General features: G+C 43.1%; 1 protein-coding gene across 4 annotated transcripts in view; it reads left to right on the forward strand.

Annotated features, from left to right (window-relative positions):
- The window catches only part of LOC140224221 (sal-like protein 3), a 207,660-nt gene that overhangs the window by 170,539 nt on the left and 15,767 nt on the right, over positions 1-21,354 (forward strand). For 3 of the 4 annotated variants that reach the window (XM_072297951.1, XM_072297955.1, XM_072297953.1), the window contains exons 2-3: positions 15,749-17,698; positions 18,401-18,577. In XM_072297951.1, the coding sequence (XP_072154052.1) occupies positions 15,749-17,698; positions 18,401-18,577 (2,127 nt within the window). The remainder of the gene's footprint in view (positions 1-15,748; positions 17,699-18,400; positions 18,578-21,354) is intronic. The other variant, XM_072297958.1, reaches the window with a different exon arrangement.

Raw genomic sequence — 21,354 nt, forward strand, 5'->3', positions numbered from 1 at the left:
ATGCATTTTTTAAAATCAAATGTTAAGGTGCTCAATGCCCCAAGGGCTGTGGTTCGACAGAAAGCAGTGGAGGTCAGGTGTTGTAGAGCGCGAGGGAGTGCTATAAAGCGACTTATATGTATGTATGTATGTATCAAATACATACATCTAAAATTTTAAAAATAATTCTAAAAACAAAAAAAAACTGAATAAATAAGAACATCAAACATGAATGCATACATTTAAAAAAAATTGAAATTTGCACAATTGAAGAAGAAAACAACCTTTTTTAACACCAAAAGTATCTTTGCAAATGAAGAAAAATTACACCAAAGCCGTGTGTATATCACACGCGGTAATATATGCTTCTATTTTTAAAATAATAATTGATAAAGTAAATTAACTACTTCATGTGAATAATAATTCGATTAATTTATTTCGTTATAACCTATGTATGCTTGAAAGCATTGCACTGACCGCGTTTCCACCGATGAAGAATTTTAATGCATACCGCCAAAAAATGGCGAGTTAAAAAATGCCTTTGCACCTACTAATTATTACTCATAACAATAAACATGCAGTATACTCGACGCTGAATAATAAATGCAACAAGTCAGAATGAACAAACTAGAACAAAAATCGATAAGATCGACAACCCCCCACGACTCATCATTATTGGGCAAGGATTTGGATCTGTGAGATAGGCTGGTGAGGCATTTAGCCGAACAACGTCTGGCCGTCCCACAAATCACAAGTTACCGGTGATAAGATCGAAGCGGAGCGAGGTATAATTTATTGCAAAACAGCACGAGCTCTGTCGGAGGAAGGGCGCATTATTATCCGAATATCCGAAGTGCGCCGAGGTATTTTTGGGCGTAAACCCGGAGAAACAGCTTATTTAGAAATCACAAGTTCGCGAGGGTGCAGGGTCCTGGAACGTTGCCGAATTTTCCTAAAATCTTGAAATTGTCTACGCAATCTTCCACGGGGAACTCCTCAATCCGACAACGACGGTCTCCGGTTCCGGAAGTGAGGTATAGTGATATATTGGACGACATCGAGGTGAATTCTTGAACGAGGCCCTGAATTACGGCACGCGTCCTTTTTTGTTTTTTCAAAATATAGCCGCCCGCGCCCGACGCCCCGGGCCTCACGAGGGGTTGTCCCGTGATTTTTAGGGCTGAAATATTAATATTTGTTGGTATTGTGAGCTATAAATGGCTCGTTTAGTCCTCAGGCTATCCCAACTCCTCGCGGGAAGCCGAGCAGCTGGCGGAGGTCACGTGCCTCGAGTGTGATGTGTCACTATGTGCGGAAAGGTGTGCTTAAATGCCCCGTTTCTAAATTTACCCCGGAACTTGCTCTGCGAGAACGAGGAAACGGCAAGTTTAGGAACTACGTCATTCGATATCGACGGCGTAAGTCCGCATTCACTTATCTCGTTTGCGGTGTCTGAAAATCTCCGACTCTGTTATTTTTTTACAGGAGAACAAATTGACATCACTCCTTGAAGTTTACGCAGAATTTTCTTCGCACAGAGTAGAAAAATCACGGCAGTTTTACGGAATTGCCGTTAAGTAGTTTTCCTTTTAAAAAATAAAGTATGATAGGAAGTCTGCGACGTCGCAAACCGAGTTATGTGGTTGCCGACTTACACCGTTGTTTTGCGATGCATTCGGTGATTCCACCCATGACCACACTGAGAAAAAATTATGATTATAATTACCATATTAGTGGTGATCAATATGAACTCCTATTCAGTATTTGCCATAACCAATAATAGAGATATTTTTACCATTAAATGGTGATTTTATACTACCGCACACTTGTAAAATTACGATTGCTCCAATAAAAATATCACTATTATTGGTTATGGCCACTACTAATTAAGAGTGCATATTGAACACCACTAATATGGTAAATATAACCATAGTTTTTTCTCAGTGCAAATGGAATGTTTTGAAACCGAGCGTTTTCCCGCGCTTTTGTAGAGCGGCGAATCGACGACGATATACCGAATGACGTAGCCACTAAATCCATTTAGTACGGCCGCATTGTACATACTGTACCGCACATTTCCGCAACTTTTTCACCGGAGACTTTAAATTTTAAGACCCGGCGCAGCTATATTTTCCCTTAAATGTAAAACTTTCTTTCGGAGTCAACGTAAAAGATGACACATCAACTAGATGTAAAAGAACTGTTTGCTCATTCGGAGTTTTCTAACGTCAGAATTCATAATTACGTATGTAATGTGGCACCCCTCCCGTGCAACCTTCAACCCTCCATTTGCTCGTTACAACCCCGCTCAGCTCATTGAGTTTCTTAAGTTCCATCAGCAACCTCTCCGAGTGAGTGATTGTGCGGAAGAGTTTTTTCCCTCCTTTTTAGGTATCTTTCCTCCCTTCTTTCGGAGCTGCGTTATTAAATATAGAAAATTTAATTATGCGTAGCCAAAAAGCCGAAACTGCCTGATCTTCGATCCCTGACTTCCGTGGATTCCGTAAAACTCCCCTGTTTCTTAAAATCTCCGTTCCTATACCCTAATTCCACGGTACCGTGCTTAGAATATCAACATTCACCACGGACGTAGCTTTAAAGAAATCACTGTGGCCGTCAGAAATTAACCGTCCAATTGTTCCCCCTCCCCCTCCCGTAAACAATCTGCACGACAGAGGATAGCCCTATAAAACCTGTACGCTGCTACTCGTTTTATTGCACAAAAGGACAAATTTCAAATATCTCTCGGTTCAAAGATCATCGGTAAAGATGAGCCTTGCATCGGCCGAATTTTGCGAAGGGATAGCTTCAAATGTATCGAGTAGGGATCAATTTTCTAAAATTTTCTAGGGAAGACCCCCCTTAAACATACCTTTGTAGAGGAGCAATCCCTCCTGGAGAATAGAAGGTCAGGCCACCCCAAGAACATCATTCCAGCTACTCCTATGAAATCCTCCTATAATATGGATTTCTCATCTCCAGGGCCACCTTTTTAAAACCATCGATTTTTTATTTCATACGTTCTCCCCCCCCCCTCACCCTCCATAAGTACAAACCCGGAGCGAATAAATCCATCATCTCCACCCCAACGCACTTGGTTCTCCGCTCGCAGTCAGCAATTATCATAGCCAACTTTCAATGGAAATTCGAAGAGCGATAATAACGACGAGAGAACCGTCCGTCCTCGAGTAGAAGACTAAGAACCCAAAGAGACTCTGAGAAAATACGCCGAGGTGACTTCTCACTCGTGACGAAGAGACGGCGGAAGACGGGACTGAGACAAAGCGACGAAATAATCGTGTCCGATAAATAATATTTGAAAACAAAAGAATGAACACCCCCCCCCCGTCCCCCCGCGGGCCCCTCCTCCCCCCGGATTTCCGAACGTTCGATCGATTTTGTCAACCATGCCAACAAGGTGCCGCGATTCTCGTTCGGGGACGGGCGGTGAGGGTGGGTGAAAAAGGGAGCGGGGGTGGAAAATGATAGGAATCATTGAATCAGATCAATTACCCATTTCCACGCCGCGGAAGCCTATTAATCTGATATTCATTCATGCTCTTGGAGCGGCCCGGCCGCCGCCGCGTCGCTGCACCTTACAAATTGATTTTGATTGATTTCCCGGGAGGGTCGGTGGCCCAAGGAGGAGAGGGGGTGGAGGGTCAAAGTCTGGAGGCATCTCGCGGCCTCGAGCGCTAAGAATCTCACCCCGTCTCAGTCACGTTTTGGATGCTAAATGTATGAGTTTAACTCGTGTTCCACCCTTGTACGATCGGTTAGTACGGTCCCACGACCCTGATTTTCCGGTGAGAAACCGAGGGTAGTGGCTGGCGCAGCAGTTCGAACGATTATTGAGCCAACATCCGTTGGCCGCTCGAAAATGCAGGAGTATTTAAGTAGTGACAAACTAAGCATGGTTTTTTTTTTAACGCTAGCTGACTATTACATTGGTAAGGGATGGAGGGAGAAGGAAAGACCACTTCGGTGAGTTCGTGACAGACACATTTCATTCATCTGATCGATTATTTTTACCCGAGCGTTGTTACACGAAGCTCATACTCAGGTCCTCTCGTATCAATATCTGAATATTCAGCGGTAATAATTTCAAGGATGCGCCCCTAAGCAGAAATTGTTCGATGACCAGCCCTTTCATATTGAACCCTGAGTGGATCTTGATCCACCCCATCCCCCTCAAAAGAGGGTTCCATCAGGATTTAATCACGAATGGACCCAATTTATGTAACCGAGTAATTCTTATACCGATCTTTCCTTTTTTTACGGAGTACATCGATTAGCCAACTGTAGTCAAATCTGAAACATTATGCTTTCATATAAAGCAAATCGATTCGCAACATTTTTCGAAGTTTTAAAGCATCTAATATGTAGTTGAGTCAATTTCGTCATGGATAATCTCCGAGTATAACCGTGCCTCTTTCTTTCCTTCATTCCTTACTTCTTATTTTCTTTTATTATCCTCCTCCTTTTTTCGGGCGAACGGGGGGCGAATTGCGCCCTCCCCTCGGATCCGTCCACGGAAAGGAAGAGAGGGGTTTAAGTTGGAGCGCGTGGGGCGGGTAAGGAGGCCGAGTCAGGTTATGACGGATGGGCCGCGCTCGTTGGGCGCCGCGCCGCGCATGTATGCAACACCCCCCACAAGACGAGCCGCCCCCCGCCCCGCGAGTTATGAAATATCTGCGCTCGCGACTCGGCACGGGCGGGCGGGCGGGCGGGCTGGAGATAATAATTTCATATTTGATAGCGGCCGGGCGGCCAATGGCGTTCCGCCGCTTGCCATTTTGTTCCGCCTCCCGGCCGGGCCGCGCGGCTCGTTCCGTGTGCCGTTCGCCGCCGCGGATTTATTTCTTAATTAAAACGAAACTCATTAACCTAATACGCCATAAATCGCCGAGCGGAATGAATCGACGCTCTCCGAGGACGCACCGACCAACCAGCGGATTTTCACTTCGCCGCGTCGTTGCCGCGGGCTCCTATAAAGAGGCATAACCAACTCTGCAGGCTGAATTTCCCATTTACGGAGAGTATGGACATGGACACTCCCGCCAAGAGCCCTAGGATTTAGAAAAACGGCGACTACTAATAGCCGTAATAGCGAAGAGTAAAAATTAAGTTTTGAGAAAATGGGCTCAGGTATAGCATCTGATCGGGTTAGGTTAGGTTGGGTTGGGTTAGGTAAGATTAAGTTAGGTTAGGTAGGTTGGGTTGGGTTAGGTTAGGTAAGATTAAGTTTAAGATTAAAATTAAGTAGGTAACTACACCGAAAAAAGGTCACTCTTTGTCAAATTGCAACCAATCATCAAAATGACTATCAGAAATCGTATAAACGTTTAAAAAAAACGACGAATTTTATTTCAAAAATATATTTAAAGGGTATTTTTCCTCTCTGTTAGGCTAAGGAACCATACAGTTTGTTGTTTATTACCATACTTACATCACTGTGCCTCAAACCATACTTTTTTCTCTCAATGAAGATAACGGAGCGGCACAAGTGTGTTCTTCGAATAGATAACTATTCGCGCTCTTCGGTATGTTTGTTGCCTATGTGGTGAAATCGAAGGCGCGTCTCAAGAGAACGATACTTGCCGCCAGATTTACGCATTTGTCTATCGGTTTTACCCCGGTTCATGAAGGGAGATTTTTGTTGTTCTTCATTTTTTCTCTCCTATATCTTGCCTCGTCATTTTTCTTTTTCCGCATTTTAGCGCCTTTGTTGAGATGGTGCTTGGTGCAGTCGCTCCTCATGCACCACTCTTAATCCGGTCATGTGAATGGATAACTATTGCTGCACGGAAGATATAAATTGTGTAACCTACATATCCTGTTCATTGTTGCCTTTTCTATAAATTCGATGAAAAACCGCTACTGTAACGATGGTGTGGCCATCTTGCGATACATTCTTACGCACTCACTAAAATGAGTAGAAGAATCTTCTATTCTTGTTATTCAGTACTGTAAATTTTTTCAGTGAAAAAGAAATGTCAAGTAATGTTACCTTTCCCTTAGCTCACTGAGAACAGCAAAGTTTGTTTAAAAAAAAGCATTAAAGGCTTATGAAACAACTTCTTGGAGCAGTCCCATGGAGGCTTACAGTTTACTTCCGAGCACCTAAAAAGTATAAAATTTCGCTCAAAATACGCAAACCAACATTAAAACATGGTTAGTCATCTCTTTCATCCGAATCCTAATTTTATTTTCACTGCAATGAAATACGAATTTTCATATGTATAATAAAAATGTCATCCGAATCATGGAGTTCACATTTAATCTCAAAAATTTTCGAACACACCATTTAAAGGTGTATTTTATCAACCGGTGGTAAAACCGGACTTAGTCCCCTCAAAGCCAACAATTCCCAAGAATAACATGTAGGCTTGGCACCATTGTTTTGAAGTCCTCCGCTGGAAATGAAATTAATTAGTTCGAGTCATGAAACAGCTCGCTCTATAGTTTATGAAGTCCACGCCATGCCAACGTAGTTTATTCATTTATTTTTTTTTTCTCTCTATAATTTTTTCCCATTCCGTTCGCTATTTAATTTCATTTTGCTCAGCACTCTTGGTCCAATCAGCGTTTTTTATTTTACAGGTCATTCTATAACCGCATACTCACTGTTCTCTGTTCTGTTTTTTTTTCTCTCTCTCCTCCTTCCTCGCCCCTTCTCCTTCCATCTCCTCGAGGCTACCAACTCTCCCGTGTTTAATTTTTTACCTCGTCAAAAATGATCAGAAAACTGGGAAGTTTTTCAAGAAAATTGAATTTCACCCCCCCCCCCCCCACAACTACCCTTCTTCGCTTCTTGGTCGTATAAGCCTTCAGACGTTGTCAAAATTATTTTGATAAATTATGAATTTTCAGGGAAATTTTTGAGTATTTTTCTTTGAATTTTTTAGAGAATTTTATTCGCGATCAGATCTAAATTATTTGAAAAAATTAAGATCGTGTGTAAAGGGTGTATTTTGACATAGTTTCTGCACAAATTTACTCTTTTTTGTGATGAAGATTCTTGACCATCTTGGTTTGATATTGGAATCGGAAGATCGGTAGAGACATTTTTCGTGTTAGACGGTTGGCTACCCCTTTGGTCCCTCTCAGCTCCATATTTCGACGTGTCCGGTCAACGTCAGTCGTACCTTGAAAAATTCCTTGATTTTTCTTCTCTGTACGCAGAATATATTCTATATAAGTTTGAATCTATATACTGCCGTGCTAAGGAAAAACGCCGTATGAGCTTTCAGGCGTTGCCAAATTTCCCCTGGCAAATCACTAATTTTCAGGAAAATTTTTGAATATTTGTCTACCAATTTCTCAGATTATTTTGTTTGTAATTTGATCCAAAACTTCTGAAAACTAAGGAAAAATATTCAAAATTTTCCTCAAAAATTAACATTTTATCAAAGGAGATTTGGCAACTCTCGAATGTTCATACGGCGTTCTTCCTTAGCACGGCAGTATAGGTGGCTCACTCCTCTTCGAAAAAAAAAAAATAGGAGCGAAAATTTTGAAACACCGCAATTGAGTTACGTGGTTTAGCCCCTCGGCCATCGATATTTCGATCTCAGCCCACGGCGATCCCGGCCGCGATGCGTTATTGGCAACCCGAGATCTGGACCTCTCGTTGGGGGTCAGGGTCGCTTTTCCTTGATCTTGCCCGTCGATCTGGATCTGGTCCACCGGGGGGGGGGGGGGGGGGGGGGGGGGGGGCTCGTGGGCGTGGGACTGGAGTCCGAGGCTCCGGTCCAGATTCGACGGCGCGACGCACCGCACGGCACGGCACGCTCGGAGCCACGGTGTCTGGCAGTCTGGAAAACCTCGGCCCAAGGGCGAACCCCGGCACCCCCTCCACCCCCCGGAGCCCCGGATGGACGGAGATGATCGCGGTTACCACGTGGTTTATGGGCAGCGCGTTGCGTGTCCGACTCGTGTCTCACGCGACACGCTGCGCGTAGGAGGAACCCGCCACTCTTGCCAGATATATCTCCAAATAAAATACGGAAAAATACACTAAACCACGGGTAAAACAAGGCAAATTTAACGCAACCAGTTGCTCTATCACTCTAAATTTTTTCTCTGTCGACTGGATATGAAACGATAAAGGAGACATGGAGCTACGCGATTGGTCGCAGTCGTCAAGCGTTCTCTTTGGAGTGCCAACCAAGGGTGGAATCAACGTGGAGCAAAGGCACCTTTTGAGCTGCCGATACTTGCTCGGCTACTACACGCCAATACTTGTATCAGCATGACGAGAGGACCAATCACATAACTCCATTTTATCTTACTTCTTCTTGTTTCATCCGTTCGACAAACCATTCAAAAAAGAACCCTGTTTTTTTTTTTTGTTTCTTTCTTTCTTTCTTTGAAAAAAGAGTGTCCTTTTGCTTTTCAAGGAAAAGTATATGGCAAGAAAAAAATATGCTCTCTGGATACATCCGGCAACATCGGTCGAGGCGCAGGCAGTCATTATCATCACTCAAGGGATGGCGGCATCACAGGATCGCATCGCCTCCGAGACATCACCATTCGCGGCATCAGCACATCGCGGACCGTCAATCGCGACAGCGGTGCCGATATGAGTTTATTTATTGCGTTCTTCATTCAATCGGTGGATGTTGAAACCGATCACGTCTACTATCTGATGAACCCTAGAATGAAGGCATTCTTATGAGACTCGCGGCTCATCTGGAAATGGACTCGTTCGGTTGATACTTCCCGCAATGCGCTGCCATCCTCGCGTCGCGTCGTCGTGTTGCCGTCATCAACCGCTTTTCGATGACCCCCAGTCAATCTCTACGGTCCTAGATTGTATCGACCACCCCAGTGACGAGGCGTAAATGATCGATTATCGATATTTCCCCATTTGAAGCTATTGTTGAGAATCGATTATTAAGGAGTTCGTTGCGAACACCCTGATTATCGATCATTTTCCATAGGTTTAAATGGCAGATCAACCGATATATCGCAAAGCACGCCACGCCACTGTCACCCATCCCTCTTGCCTGGACTCCCAGAGTGTAAACCCCCAACTCATTGAGCTGGAACCCTATCGAGGAGGAACATAACTGCATTTCAGTGTTGCAACATTTCCACTTGCTTACTGTATTTTTACCAGAAAACTATTGGGCCTTTTAAATTATAAATTCCACTGATTGTTCTTTAAATTATACGCAAAAATCAGCAATATTCTTGTTCGGAAGTCTTTAGTTGTGTTACCGTGAAAAAATGAAATATTCGAGTCAATTTTGCAATATTGGAATGCAATTATGTCCCTTCGTCTGAAAAACAACAATTTGATTCACCGATCAGTGATCTAGCCAGAAATGTTTTGAAGATTTTTTGTTAGGAGGGACGTTTCATAAGAGATGTATTCTTGAAAATGTAAAAGATTTTTAATTGCAAACGAGCTAAAGAATTAGCCAAGAATTGCAAAGAGTCACGAATGCTGGAGCATATACCACGAAAGAAATAAAATCTGAGGCGAACCTTACTTGAGGCTTAAGACTAAATGATTCTTCAATTCAAGCGTCAAGGTTTGCGAGGTACACTTACTGTATTGTTCTATTTTCTCCAAGTCCTGGAGCATACCGAGGACGGAGGCCAAAAAACTATCAACAGAACAAAATAGATTTCATTTCCAAAATTAAAATATGAAGCAATTAGTCCTCTCAGTTGATTTGAAAATAATAAGGAATAGTCCTAGATGTCACTGGAGGCGAATGTTGGGTTCCTCATAGCAGAATTAATTGTCATTAGCAAAGCATTTTATGGTTCAAACGTGTAATTTATTCTATGGATACACGGAGAAAATCGGACAGGGGTTGTGCGCGCTCAAGAGCAGCTTGCTAACTGTTACGAGTGCGCACAGCCTGTTCTGAAAGTTTCCACTCCTTCGTGTAGTTCGCATCATAGATTGTTCGTCATTTGGTCCGGTGATTTTTGGGGCAACATGCATCACCTTATAACATATTATGGCTTTTAACAACTACAATATCGTTCTCTAAACTTTCGTAACACGAAAGCTTCTTTTCTACGAAAGTGACCAGGGCCGGATTTACCTACCTGCCGCCCATGGGCCGCCTGCATTTTTCCGCCCCTTCTCATTTGTTTTGAAACATCAATAGATCGTATTCGACAGTGGTTCGATGTATCGTTTGGTTCAAAACAATAGAACATAACCTCAAACAAAAATTTTAGGATTTAATTTAGAATAGCTGAAAATGAGAAAATTCCTGACAATTTCTATGTGAGGTTTCATTATACTTAGATCGAAAATATTATTCAACTCATTATTTTATTAAGAAACTAAAATTTCACTGTGACGGACTTATCATCTGCTCAAGTTATTTTTGGTTTTGATACATTTATTAAACATGAATTCGCAGATTTGTCGATGAATTATTTTTCGAAAGACAACTAATTTCAATTTATATTTTTAATTCATATCTCGCTAATGGTTATTATTTATTGAAAGAAAACATCCTTTGTATTGGTTTTTGTCAAAACAAGAAATTTAATCCCTATGTCAGTTGTAGCTTTAAATAATAAGGCAAAATATTCCTTTATGATCAATTGAACCAAAAGAAGCTAATTTCACATTCAAGAAAAGAAGAAAAATAAGTCTGGTACGCTCTAGTTTGACACTATTGCAAAATTTAGTCTAATTTTGTTCCTACTAACAGAAAAACACCTCAAATCGCTCCCCCTGTCAGGTTAGTTGTCCATCACTATACGATCTAATTAAACGGTGCCAACCAAAACTGATTTCTTAATTTTCCAATGTATTAAAAAGATGCCCAATATTTTACCATTTGCCTGCGGTTAAGATGCTTTCGGTATAAAAAGGAGCCAGCGAATGACAAATCGCGGTGAGTGAACATTTTAGTCGCAATTAAAATACGGATTATTCATGATCCCTAACTTACTGAACGCCCTGTGTCCTGTGTGAGCGTGTAAATAGAGTTATGCCATAATATAAAGCCCCAGAAATAGACGCTGGAAAAAGTGAATGGGAGCTATGTTTTATTATTGCTCAGCGTAAGAAATGAGACATTAGACAGTTGTTAAAACCTTTTGTTTCCCCGAACACACTCCCTCATTTATTTTAATATAAGCCTAAGAATAGACGCTGCCTATGCCCATACGACAAAAACTAATGACTTAACTACTCTTTCTGGATTCCCCTGCCTTGCAGTTGTCTTTAGCTTACTTATGTTCTCCCCCTCTTTCACCTCTCATCTTTTTTGTCACACACTTTACGGGATTTATATCTTCGGTTGGCTCCATGATTTAATATTTGTGATGTGCAATCTCAAAACGCTCAAATTTTTTCATGTGTGTTTCATCAAATATACTCCAACGCTTACTTTCATTATTCTATTCTACATTGCAAAAATAGAATGTTCTGTAAAAAGTTCGATGAATATTATTTTGGAAGAAAACCCAAAAATTCGGGGGAAAATAGACATTTTGGGCAGTCGCAACAGAATAATGAAATTTTAATGAAAATTTTACCTTGCTTGTCGTTGACTAACAGAATAAAACGAGTAATATACGGACGACAATTTATTTAATTAATTTGTTCTCCGTTTTTATTAGCCGTGAATTACTGAACTCATACTTTTCATTGCAATGTTGCGGCGGTGTGGTATTGGTCTACCTCTTCGTTAAAATCGATCGCTTAGATCGCCAGTTCGTCAGAACAGTGGCAGATTGGAAAAAAAAAAAAAAAAAAAAAAAAAAAAAAAAAAAAAACCATGGCTCAAATGAGAAGATTAATTTGAACTCCAAACCACCGTCACAAATCAATTCCGTATAAATTGGCTGTTGTCAAGCTGTGCCTTTCGTCGAAATATTTTCCTCTTCAGTCGACACAACAAATTATCTTCTGTCTGAATCGGAGGACGGAATTTCTTCTAGGAAATTAAATTGATTGCTCTTATTGGAAAATTGAATGAATTCAAACATGAATTTCATTTCTCCCTTTGCTTCATGTGGAATGACAGTAGGCCTAACTTTTTAAGTTGGCTCCCATCCGTGGATGAGCGTGATAAATCCAGCAAAAATCATACACAACACAACATCGAACGGTTTCTTCGGAATTAATCTAAGGAAGACAGGCGTCTACAATAGTGCAAACTGGAATGGACCACTAGACAAGGAACGAATTTCAGCATTCTGATACATGTTCCGTAACTAAAATTTTACGTAGAACACGATGCGCATAACGAAAATTACCGAAATTAACTCCTTACGAACATATTCAATGATTCTTGATGCGTGAATTCAAACCACCCGCTCATTAAAACTCAATGCTCTACGTAATTCACATCGAGCGCTAAACATTATCTTGACAGTCTGTGCGATATAAAAATCTGGCAACCTCAATCTTGACACTTTGGCTCAGCTATAGCAAATTGCTTATAGTTTGAAAAATACATGGCGGGAAATGAACATTGCTCAGTTGAGAAGCTTGCTGAAACCGTTTTAGTGCGCAATTTGACTCACGTGGAGCTTTGAGTTTCTTGGGAGCGGGCAGTTCAAATTCCTCGTAACCAATGTGAAATAAAAACGTTAATATCTTCATTGGGAGTTGGTTTCAGTAATTATCGTTGTGTGAATCGTGTTCTACGTGAAATTCTGGTCAAGAAACATGTATCAGATTGCTTAAACTCGCACCTTGTCTAGTGGTCCATTACCCGAATTAGCGCTCGGACAATCAATAAAACACGACTCGATGATTCTGAGAAAAACCGAATTCCGATCAAATAAATATGGCAACCGGGTGGCTAGAATGATAAGTTGCTGTCGATTGGAAAATAGAACGAAGCTGTCCGTCACTGCGGCCGACAAAAATGAAAAAGGCGCGGGGCATAGCGCGGTTCAGGGGGTGGAGGGGGGGGGGTGAAAAAAGAGGAAAGTAAGGTCCGAATGCCAAAATTAATGGGCGATACAATGAACTCTTTTGAACTATTAATATCGACTCATTGTTTATGGCCTATAGGCTTCGGCTCCGTCGCAGCTAATTGGTATTCTCATAAAAACGCCTCTAAACTGTTTTATTGTTTGGCAGCATCATACCAGCGCCGTGTCATATTATATTCGGGCCCGGGGACCCGGGAGCCGGGCGGGGGTTCCGGGGGGCCTCATCCATCTTGAATAGTTAATATTGCTCCGAGCCAGAAAATGCTCGCCAATCCACATATCGACCCGACCACTTTCACACATCATACACCAACTTTTTATTTTGACTCTCTCCTCGCTCGTGATCCGGGCTCCTTTCTCTACTCGCTCGGCTTTTGACGTGCCTTCAACGAAGAGCGATTGCTGCGGACTGATTATTGATAGTGATAGACAAGAGACAAAAGTAAAATGGAGGCATCTGTTTGGTTGAAATGGGTGGTTGTTACAGACGAAGGGAAAAATAATGGACTCTTTAGATCATCTCTCGTTTGTTGCCGTTAGCTCGTTAGTCTACTCACAACTACCTCTGTGGTCCATTGCAACAATCCGTTTCCACCGATGAGAGCGCTCCATGAACCTTTTGTCCTCCATTCTAACGCTTTGTCTATTAATTTCGATAATTAGCCTCCCTTCAGAATTTCCTTAATTGCTCTTTATTTACAACTTTCCCTGTCAGCTTTTCTCGGTCACTTATGCTCCTATCGCAACAAGTTCATTAAAAACGTGATATAAATACTTTTTTTTTTTTTTTTTGTAAAAAAAGGGTGAAAAAACAAGTAAAATGCTAAGTTTACGAATATGAAAATGTTGAATACCTACTTGCGTTCAATGATATCACTTTCATTTCCTCCCTCCCATACTTTTTGGTGATGAATTAAGGAGAGTCAAAATTAGTTCGAGGGATTCAATAACCTCTCAAAAACCAAGTCTTTCCTCTGATCAGCATATCCTGAAGAACGCAATCCCCGGATTCAGATGTTTCGCGCCACATTCAACGGAGAGATAATCTCTCCGAAAGGACGTTTCTCGGTCATTTTATTCCACTTTTCCGGCTTGAGCCTTGCCAGGAATTTCCGAAAACGGGCGATCGCAAAGAGCCTGTCTGGAGATTTGCATTTCAAGTTCAGCCTTAAAAATAGTTACCGCTCCCCGTTTTCGCAGACGCGCCGAATTGCTGAAATGCTCCGTCACAGCGCTTTCCTCCGATCTATTTCCTGCGATCATTCAAAATAGAAACAAAAGGACTCGCCGACCGGACAAAGAGGAAGCAAGAACAATCGATCCGATTTGACGTAGTTTCCAAGTACCTCTCGGCGGGCACAATCGAAAAAAAAAACGAAAATCGCAACGGCGTGACGGGGACAATGAAATATAGATATCGATGATATTCTCGGTCCCGATGATACACATCTACTATCGATCGCACCCTGGAAATAACTTATTCATGCGTGATCTGATCCGCACGCCATGGTTTAATTTCTACGTTTCCGGTGCTTTGTGTCTCTCTCTCTCTCTCGCGCACCTCGCTCTCCTACGCTGCCTTCGAGTCGAGCGCATACTCCCGTATCGATAGGTGGAAATCAGGGAAAATCGGTGCATCATATCACCGAAATAAAACAAATACGGACGAGAAACGCTTTTTCTCCGCCTCGCTGGATCGGGCGACCGAAATAGCCTCGTCACTTTTCCCCACCGGTGAATGAAACGGAGGCGATCGGAAACGGAGTTCTCTATGAGTTCGTATTTGAATGTTCGTGTTTATCACCGGAGGAAATGAGACAGCTCATGTGGAGGCTTTTTTATTCTTTTTATTAATTTTTTTTCTCTCCTCTCAAGACCAGGACGTTTACCTGCGGCTCGTGGGATGACTGCCGGGATTCGGAAATGAGCATCGCGAGGTGGGTTTCCGTTCGCCGTTTTAAAAGTTTCCGCTTGCGACGCATACACCGAAAAATTGAGTCCGTACCCGGAATTTCGTACGGTTCGAGTTTAATGCACACGCCGACTATACTCTCTTCTTTGTTGCGGTTGTTTAAGATGGAGTGGGGGTGGTATTTGTCGGGATCCCGAGCGTTATCTATTACTTATATTGTCATATCCTCGCATCAAACCGTGAGATAATTGATGCGACCTTCGGTTTAAAATCATATCTTCCGTACCAATGATGACACATACAGCGTATGCATGTACAGCTTTTTAATATTTTAAGTTAAGTTTGTCGGTTTGACGCTGTTGGAAGAATTGAGGGGCTTGGAGGATAAGTCGCATAAGTACAATTTTTGCTATTTCGAGAAATACGTATTTAAAATTGGAAATTACATTGACTGGCAGAAAAAAAGTTCAAACTGATTACTTGATGCTAAAAAATTGGAATTTTGGAACGACTTTTTCGCCAGATATGCATTAATATTAGTTTTACTTGAAATAATTAATATCTCAATTTTCTCAAAAACTGCACTTGTGCGCCTTGTCCTCCAAGCCTCTCAATTACGCTTTCATTTATTCTTATTTTTTAAGATTCTTCTTTACTTTGATCCAGCATTGGAAGGTTGGTAATTTCCACACGTAAATTTCAATTTTTAGGATCGTGAATTTGAAAATTTAGTACTGTATCTTTGAGATACATCCGCAATCTATATCATACATTCTCCCATTTCAATCGTGTGTATTGTGGATTTCTCAACTCAGTAGCACGTCTTTTCATGTCAACGTTTTGTCATAATATTCCCTGCAACAATATTCCCTGCAATTTCCCTTACTCGAATGGTTAATCACTATTTGATTTTGTTTGTTTCAGATGAGGAATCAGTATCTGGCTCTGAGGACGAGACCGAAAGCGGACGAGAAGGTGAAACCACGGGTGAAAAACTTGACCCTATGTACAACTGCGAGTCTTGCCAGGCAGAGTTCCCGGGCTTGTCCGAGCTCTTAGATCATAAGAAAGATTGTGTCTCGCTGAGGACACCGATGACGAATAGCTCGAGGTCCGGTGATGAGGGTCTCGAAAACGAGAATGACGCCGAAGACCACGAGGCCCTGGACGATCCCGAGCAGGAGACTGAAAATCCTCAAGAAAATGATGACGAGGAGGTAGACAGCATCAACGAAGAGGGAAAACGGCGAGAAGAGGTGCGTCGTCAACGCCAGGATGCTGAAAACAACAACAGCGTGGAAGAGGGCGAAACGGAAGGAGAAGAGAACGAGTTGCCCCTTGGGTTTCCTTTTCCACTGCCCGGCCACGTGACCTTGGAGGCTCTTCAAAATACCAAAGTAGCCGTGGCCCAATTCGCCGCCACTGCAATGGCTAACAACACGGACAACGCGGCCGCCCTCCAGGAGCTTGCTGTTCTCCAGTCAACCCTTTACACCCTCCAGACGCAGCAGATGATGCAACTGTCACTTATCCAGCAGTTGCAGAGGCAGCTTCAAATCACACGTCCAAAGGATGGTCCGTCACCTCCTCCTACGCAACTGCCTGCCGGTATTCCTATCTGTGTTCCAAAGCCGCCTCTACCACCTCCAGCTGCACCACCACGTCCTAGCAGAACCCCCACCCCGGTCAAACACGAAGTTCCTTCGACGCCTCCTACGTCACAGTCCCTACCGGCCACGCGTCCTCAGTCGACAACTCCACCAGCACCTCATAAACCGGCTGCCTCCTCGTCCCCCATTAGCATTCCAACCCCATCTCTACCTCCTTGTTCGATATCCTCTTCGTTTGCTTCCTCCATCATCACAAATTACGATCCTCCGCCGTCGCCGAGCGAACCCAACACGTTAGAGATGTTGCAACGACGAGCGCAGGAAGTTTTAGATAATGCTAGTCAAGGTCTCCTCGCCAATAACCTAGCCGACGAGCTAGCCTTCCGCAAAAATGGCAAAGGAGGCTCAATATCGCCTTACGACTCCAAGACAGGCGGTAGAAATGAACCATTCTTCAAGCATAGGTGCCGCTACTGTGGAAAAGTCTTCGGAAGTGATTCAGCTCTGCAGATCCACATCAGGTCGCACACAGGTGAGCGACCTTTCAAGTGTAACGTGTGTGGTAGTCGATTTACGACCAAAGGAAACCTGAAAGTCCATTTCCAGAGGCATACTTCCAAATTCCCGCATATCAAAATGAATCCGAACCCTGTTCCAGAACATTTAGACAAATATCATCCCCCACTGTTGGCTCAGATTGGGCAGCATCCACCAGGAGTTCCGTCTCATCACCCAGTCCCTCCTCATCCTTCGTTCCCGTCCAGTCCTCCATTCCCACACTCTGGTCTACCACTCTACCGGCCACCGCCATCCTCTCCGCACGATCTCATCCTGCCTCCCCATCATCCAGCCCTGAGGCCCCAAGAAAATTTAATGAAACCCTTGTTACCTTTACCTCTATTCGGTCCAAGACCAGTCGAGCAAGAAATGCCGGAAAATCTTAGTAAACCCGTTTCATCTATCCAGTCGTCGCCTCCTCCACCATCAGAACACAGTGACCGGTGCAAGAGGGAATCGTGTGACGAGGATCCACAAGACTTGTCGGAGTCAAGTGAGCCCGCTAACAATGATCTGAACTGTCGCAGCATTTCAAGATTAGACATGGAAAATGACTCGGATCACGAGCCGGAAAGGTATACTTCTCCCTCGCCCTACGACAACTGGAGCATAGACAGCAAGCACAGCGACGAGGATGCAATGCGAGATGTAAACAGCCCTGGCATGGATAGTCTTCAGGACCAGCCCGAGAACCTTTCCAATAAAAGTACGTCCAAAATAACACATCATTTATCTAAAAAACAGTCATCGCTTTTTCGAACCTCTCTCTGTCTCTCTTCCTTCAGTAGCGTTTCTTTGCCATCTCCCGTAGTTCAACCTTTTCTTTTCTCCAAGATCCTCTTTCCGGCCTCTCATTTTACTGAAACCTCCTGCCTCAATTAAGTAGTAGGGATATCACGAGGAAGAGTCTCATTGAAGTGAATGAAACTTCAGGGACGACACAACTCCAAGACTTACTTGATATTGTTGGCTATAATAGGTACTGGTGTGTAAATGCACTTTAAAGCTTATTTCCCAAAGATATACTGGTGAGCGATCGTTCCGTTTTAAAATATGAATTAGATCACAACAAATTAATAGTAGCCCGAAAATTCGCGTCGACGTGCATAATCTAAGCAGGTTGCTTGTTTAGGAGCATTTTTATTTGGACACTACTAGACCCGCCTACTTATCACGAAACGTAGGGCTTAAAGACGAGCTTTGGGGCCCATCTATTTCGGGTCTATTTTCTATCGTGTCACCCATCATCAAAGCAGGAAACAAGTGCAGTCATGAGGTAATCAAGAGGTGTTCTTTAACAGATGACTTGATTGCATTTAAAACTTAAGAGTCGATAGTGACGAGATTGCAACTGAGTTTAAGGCATTGCGTCTTTAGTGTCCTAATAATGCGTTTGGTCCTTTCTCAGCCTCGTCACACCAACCGGTGAGCCCTTCCGCGGCGGAGTTGGAGGCTCTGGACCTGACGCCGCGCCCTCCAGCAGGGATCTTCGCCGGGTTCAACCTGCAGCCTCCGTCAAAATCGTCGCCCGCCGCCATGCCGCCAGGTCTGCCTGCCTCGTTCAGTCCAGTGGGATTCTCCACAGGTATGCGTCGATCTCCTGATACCTTGGGACCTGTGCATCGTGTCTGTGTTGCTTACATCTGCACCAGTTTTCCGATTGCTGTTCTGTTTCCCAAGAGCCTTGGTAACATCTCCTGCTTTGATGTTGTGGTCACGTCCTCCAATCTCACTTTCGCTCCCTCACTGCACCCACGCATGCATCACACCGACCTCTAGCATGACATCAAGCACACTGTTTTGTGGCGTCTGCTTTACCCACCCAAAATGTATTTTCTCTCTTTGGTTGTTTTTGAATCGATGTTGCTGAAAGTTATCGCATTTTCATCGTAACGATTGTACAAATCTGTTTCCCTTCACCCGAAAAGTTGTGACCCTCTATGTAGCATGGTAACCGTTCAACATCATCAGACTCCCGTGAAGAGTCAATAGGCATTTGCCTCCTTCCCCCACAAACTTTTTCTAGCTACGCTAATTCTAGTATCACCGTTCCTGAACTTGCAATTTATGGAATTTGGCACCCAGTATTCATGGGATATTACCCTCTATCCAGGGCCGGATTAAGGGGGTGGCCACATGGGCCGCGGCCCATGGTGGCAAAATGTAGGGGGCGGCAAATTTTGCAATCTTTTAGAATGTAGGTATCGAAAAAAGAGAGAGAAAAAAATATGATTCAGAAAATAAACTACAAACGAGAAAAGGCGACGAAATATCTCATTTCCTAAGAGTAAAAGTATAGTAATTTCTAATTTTGTCGTCTTTTGATGATACAAGGGACAGCACCCGGACAGTACAGGGACATTAGTCGAGTTAAGAGAGAAACCAAATACGCAATTTGACCTGAAGCGGAGCGGCGCAGAGACCAATGATGACGAGGACTGAGATGAAAAAGAGAAGCCCTCGGCGTAGCGGTCGACATGAAACGCATAGCGCCTACAAGACTGCACGAATACTTCACGCATTGCGTCAAGCACGCTGCAGTTAGCAGCAGTCGCGTCGGCTTGAAATGCATAGCGCCTACAAGACTGCATGAATACTTCACGCATTGCGTCAAACAGTGCGGAGCGCAGCGGTCGGCGCGGCGAGAGACGCATAGCCCATGAATACTTCACGCATTGCGCCGAACACAGTGCGGCAGGCGCGGCGGCGGAAGTTTTATGTTGGTTCTTTCATAATTTTTTCGTTCGTTTGTTATGAAGCCAAACCTCGTACCTGTTATGCCTCGGCCAAACAGGGATGGGTTTGCGGAACTTAACTTTCGCTCCAAGTTTCGTGAACTTTTGTTAGTGTTGACAGGGCTTTCACAAAAAATGTGCCCAATACGAGTTAACGCGTCTTACGCACCCCTCCTCTTCCGGCGCGTTCTCTTGATGGTTTGTATCGATGTTTCAAAACGAATGAGAAGGAGGCGGAAAAATACAGGCGGCCCATGGGCGGCAAGTAGGTAAATCCGGCCCTGCCTCTATCGCTCGTTCCTTGCAGTTCTCGCTATCACCTTCCTATTTGGCGAACGTGTTATTGTCTGTCTAAGTCAATCACTTTTCGCCCATTATAGTGTGATTAAGAAAAAAAAGAAAAAAATAAGAAGGATAGGGAAGAGAGGATGAGGAAACAGCAGAAGGGAAATAATTACATGCTATGCTCGTCAAAAACCTCAGGACGGTCTTTCTGAATTTTACTCACAATCAGCAAGACAGGACACCACCACCGGTGCGATGCGGCGAGTTATCTGTCGCGCCAACGCTCAACACTCACCGAGAAAAATTTCTGCCCAAGATTAAAGGAAACAGTATAATTAGCACTCTGTAAAGTAATGAACACATCGTTGTCAAATCTCTTCTAGACAATTCCTGTCCTCTTCCAATGTGTTCGACGCGTGACCAGGCAAACTTCACCTCTAGAATATCTTCTAACTTGAGGCTTCCTTCAGTAGTTATGAAACCCTCTGACCTGTCCAATTTAATTATGAGTGACAAAATAGCAAGTTGTATTTTTCTGATGGTCGGAAGTAGGTTTCGATTATTTTCCTTTTAATGTATTTTTTTATCCATTTATTTCTTTATAATTTACCTGAAGACTCCATTTAAATCTCTTTTCTCTTGCCAACCATCTTGTCATCCATGTAACATCTCATGGCCTGAAATTATTTGATGAACTAATTTTTGAGAGGTTAAAATTTCGTCACGAGAAATTTCTTCGTTGAGGAACGGATGAGATACGAATGGTCGGAAGTCCTAAACATCCTCTAGTAGCCATGATTTATTACGTTTTTGCATGTTTTCGTGGTAATAAATTGTGTCGTTCATCCATTTATTCCAGTCGATCCGTGCATGCCCCATTCCGTCGGAATTATAGATAGGAACTTTTATTTCATCCCGGAAGTCCTCCTCATATTTAGCGCTCACTAGTATTCGATGATTAAATAGGTAATCACATAAGATACCAGTAATCCTTGAATAGCATCCAGGATTCCAGGCTATACTAATCTTTTCGAAAAACCTGCTGATTCAAATGATACTATTGATGGACCTCATGCCCTTGTATTTGTATTTATTTATATATTTACCTCCTATTTAACTTATTACTATTTTTTGCGGCTTGAAGACATTTCTTGTAAAAGGGTATAGGGATGAGGAGTTTTAGAAGGAGTGAGAGAGTGCCAGCTCCCAGAGAGACTATGGGAGGATACGGTACTGAGGCGGCTAAAGGTGCGTCGCAGAGCTCCAGAGAGCGCTGTAAAAGCGGCACTAATGTATGCATGAATCTATTTAAATTTCTTTAGGATATAATTAGGAAGGATTA

The sequence above is a fragment of the Bemisia tabaci genome, chromosome 1 (genome assembly GCF_918797505.1).
Source record: "Bemisia tabaci chromosome 1, PGI_BMITA_v3".
Classification (NCBI taxonomy): domain Eukaryota; kingdom Metazoa; phylum Arthropoda; class Insecta; order Hemiptera; family Aleyrodidae; genus Bemisia; species Bemisia tabaci.